At 44.0% G+C, this 3205-nt stretch overlaps 1 protein-coding gene across 2 annotated transcripts in view; it reads right to left on the bottom strand.

Moving 5' to 3' along the window:
- Positions 1-1606: 1606 nt before the first annotated feature.
- LOC102212439 (probable assembly chaperone of rpl4) overlaps positions 1607-3205 on the bottom strand; it is a 25685-nt gene continuing 24086 nt past the window's right edge. For both annotated transcript variants that reach the window (XM_005738533.2, XM_005738534.2), the window contains exon 11: positions 1607-1975. In XM_005738533.2, the coding sequence (XP_005738590.1) occupies positions 1799-1975 (177 nt within the window). In that variant the 3' untranslated portion in view covers positions 1607-1798. The remainder of the gene's footprint in view (positions 1976-3205) is intronic.

Raw genomic sequence — 3205 nt, 5'->3', positions numbered from 1 at the left:
GCCAGTGCTCACTCGCCCCTGGAGTCATTAATCACACCACACCACAAATGAGCCGCATGGACGGACACACACACACGCACAGAAAAAAAACCCCCACACACACACAGTGGAGCTTGTTTTAATTATAAAAGGCAAATGCTAGATGACAGCATCGCTCCAGGTAGTCATTCCTCAAGGCCTGCACTGGTACATTACCATGTACCAAACATCACAGACATTGAATATTTCTGAGCAAAGCCCAGTCCACAAATAACAACACATCAGATCACATTAAGCTACGATAATCTGCTGCATATACAAATACACACACAGCATTATATCTGTAACTTTTCTCCTGAGCTGTATTTTATGCTCCTTAAACACTAACGCGCACTATCAACTCACACTATCTGAACCCCCGCATTCCCAAACAGACCTCTCAGCTTGCAGTCGGGTCACTATCGGGATCGGGATCTCAGATAACGTTCCCATTTACCGGTTATGAAATTCTTCAAAGGGGCCGTGCAGCAGCGAAAGCCTGTGGTGTGTCATGTTTGTTAACAGGCATGGTGCATGGAGAAATACTCCGTGGAGGTTGTGCGTTGGTGAATGTCTGTCGCATGGAGCAGTCCCTCCTGCTAAAGGCATCTAGGGAGAAAAACTCGACACGCACCAAAAATATATCAAAGCGCAAAAGTCACAGCTCATACACCTACATAGAGACACGCATTCTCTATGCTAAAAAAATCAAATCAAACAGATGCTTAAAACTGAGGCAGCTAAGAGACGCCGACTGACTGCCTGCATGTTTGAAAGGCAACAAAAGGATAATACGATGTTGCAGTGTGGAAAAACTCTACCCAAATTTTTCATACATTAGCTTTCAAACATGTCATCATCTAGTTAACTGCCATGTTGTGAATGTTTCACACTTTGGGTTTTTCTGCTGTTGATAAAACTGTTCGAGCGACATAATTATCTTGCCACACACATGCACGCACGCACACAGTCACCCACTCAGATTTCAAAGCACTCTCTTCACCTTGCTGCACTCGGCTCTAAAGAAAGTGAAAAGCTTCTGTCCGTTATTGAGGTACGACAAAACATAACCCTGCCTGAGCATTTAAAAGCTAGTTTCTCCTTTCTGAAAGGGCTCAAGTCACTTTCAACAGTCAAGCTCAGAGAATCGCTTTCTGCATCAGGTAGTCAAATTCTCTTTTATGTCTTGTTGAATTAAATGAGCTCTAAAGCAGGAGAATGAAATGAAATGCACATAAACTTAACATAACAGAGCTGCATGTAAAGTTGGCATTTCGAGTAACTCTTACATGAGATGGCTCACTCTGCACTCTCAGAGGGGAACGCTCCTGCTGTCGCACTGAGGAAGAGCTGAAGTAATTAACATGCTCCCTTTGTGTTGTTGTTTGTATGTGTCGTGTATGTTTGCTTGTAGAAACCGAGCGTGGGTGCGCATAAGAGGTAAAAAAGCCTTCAAAGGTGCTCAGCTTCTGCTGCTGCTGAGATGTAAAGCTTTAAAACTCATTTCTTAATAAACTTCTGTCAAGGAGATTAAGGGAAGCATTACTCAAGTACGGACTTATTTCAGTGAAAGCATTAAACAACTGGCTGAAAGAGATTGAGGAGACTGCTGCTTTTAATGCCGCTCTTTTGTGCATATCAGTGGATTTCAGATTTAATCGTTGATAAGCAGGTGGAAGAGGAAAACCATTTAAAAAAAGGCACCTTTGAGATCTCATGAACTACAGAGAGACATGATGGGAGAAAAGTGAAATCACAAAATACAAGCAGGGAGGCGCGGTCAGTGTTCCATGGGTGCTTCTGCATCCTCCTCTTCATCATCATCACTACAGGGTTCAAAATCTTCATCCAAGGCTGGATCTGCATCCTCTCCCTCCACCTCTCCTCCCAGCTCGCCCAGAAGCTGCTCCACGTGCTCCAACATCGGCTGGTCGTCACATCGAAGCTTGTTGTACAGCTGGCAGAGTGAAAAAGACAAAAAACAAAGAATGATGCAAGCGTATAATAGAGTCGTGGGTACACTGGAAAACATGAAAATGTTGACTAGAACGTAGGTTATAAAGCAGAGATCCAAACAGAAAGTGCAAAATTATACTGTAGAGGCAACTGAAGTAATGATATGGTGAGTGAAAGGCTCTCAGCAGAAGCTTGGTCACTACCACATTCATAAGCAGGAGATTCGAGTTGAGGGAAGTAAGCAGCCCTCAGGTTTTAAGTCTCTAAGTGCCGGTTAGGACATTTGAAATATCCAAAATCATCTGCATTCTGTCAGCACAGCAGCCCACAAAACGCTGGTAAACAGTTTTTGTCTTTATTTTGGCAAATCAGCACATTTGATGCACAATCCAGCCGAGGAGGCAGAAAGACCATTTATCTTCCTCTTTCAACATGCATGCACACACAGACACGGAGAAATGTATCCTGAATCGAAGCGCATATGGTTGTGTTATAATCAGAGTTACCCCAGTGAAACACGCTGTGAGAAAGCAAGATAGAAAACTCCCGTTCTCTAAGCAGCTAGTAGATTTATCTCTGGTAAAATACTCTGCTTGTGTGTAATTGCTGAACTTAAAATGGAGCTGGGTGATAAAACTACTCGGGCTACCAATAAGGACAGCGAGCACAAGACTACGCTTCTGTGTGCAAATACATTACATAAACACGGGGGAGAGGATGCAGCGATTCATATTTTTGCTGCTCTTTCCAGAAACAAAACTAGAGAGGGGGGAAAAGGCAGTTGGTGGATTTATATAATCTAAGAATATAACTCTATTTCGTCTACTAAATGCAGTTAAAACCAAGCACACAGTGTTTTATGCTCACGGACAATCAGCAGCTGAGTGCCATCATTCTTACTAAAAGTGTAACAAGGCCAGGAGAGTGAAGAAGAGTGTGTGTGACTGCTTTGCCCCAGGACCAGTCTCTAAGCAACAGCAGGTCCTGACAGGAGACATGCAGTCCCATGGGAACTCATTTGGAGCGTTAGAATGTGCAGAGAGTGTGTGTGTGTGTGTGTGTGTGTGTGTGTGTGTGTGTACTTAAGTGGATGCTGTCTCTGCAGGTTGGAGCTCCAAGGAGGTGGAGTGTGACCTAGGTCCAGGCACAGGGTCTGATGCAGAGGGGATTTGACCCTCTCAGACTCTTTAGAGCACCACACACACACACACACACACACACACACACACAC

Source organism: Pundamilia nyererei, unplaced genomic scaffold (assembly GCF_000239375.1).
Source record: "Pundamilia nyererei isolate P.nyererei 1_Seehausen unplaced genomic scaffold, PunNye1.0 scaffold00084, whole genome shotgun sequence".
NCBI classification, from domain to species: Eukaryota; Metazoa; Chordata; class Actinopteri; order Cichliformes; family Cichlidae; genus Pundamilia; species Pundamilia nyererei.
Note: the sequence above shows the minus strand (reverse complement) of the source record. Positions and strands in the feature narration are given on the sequence as shown.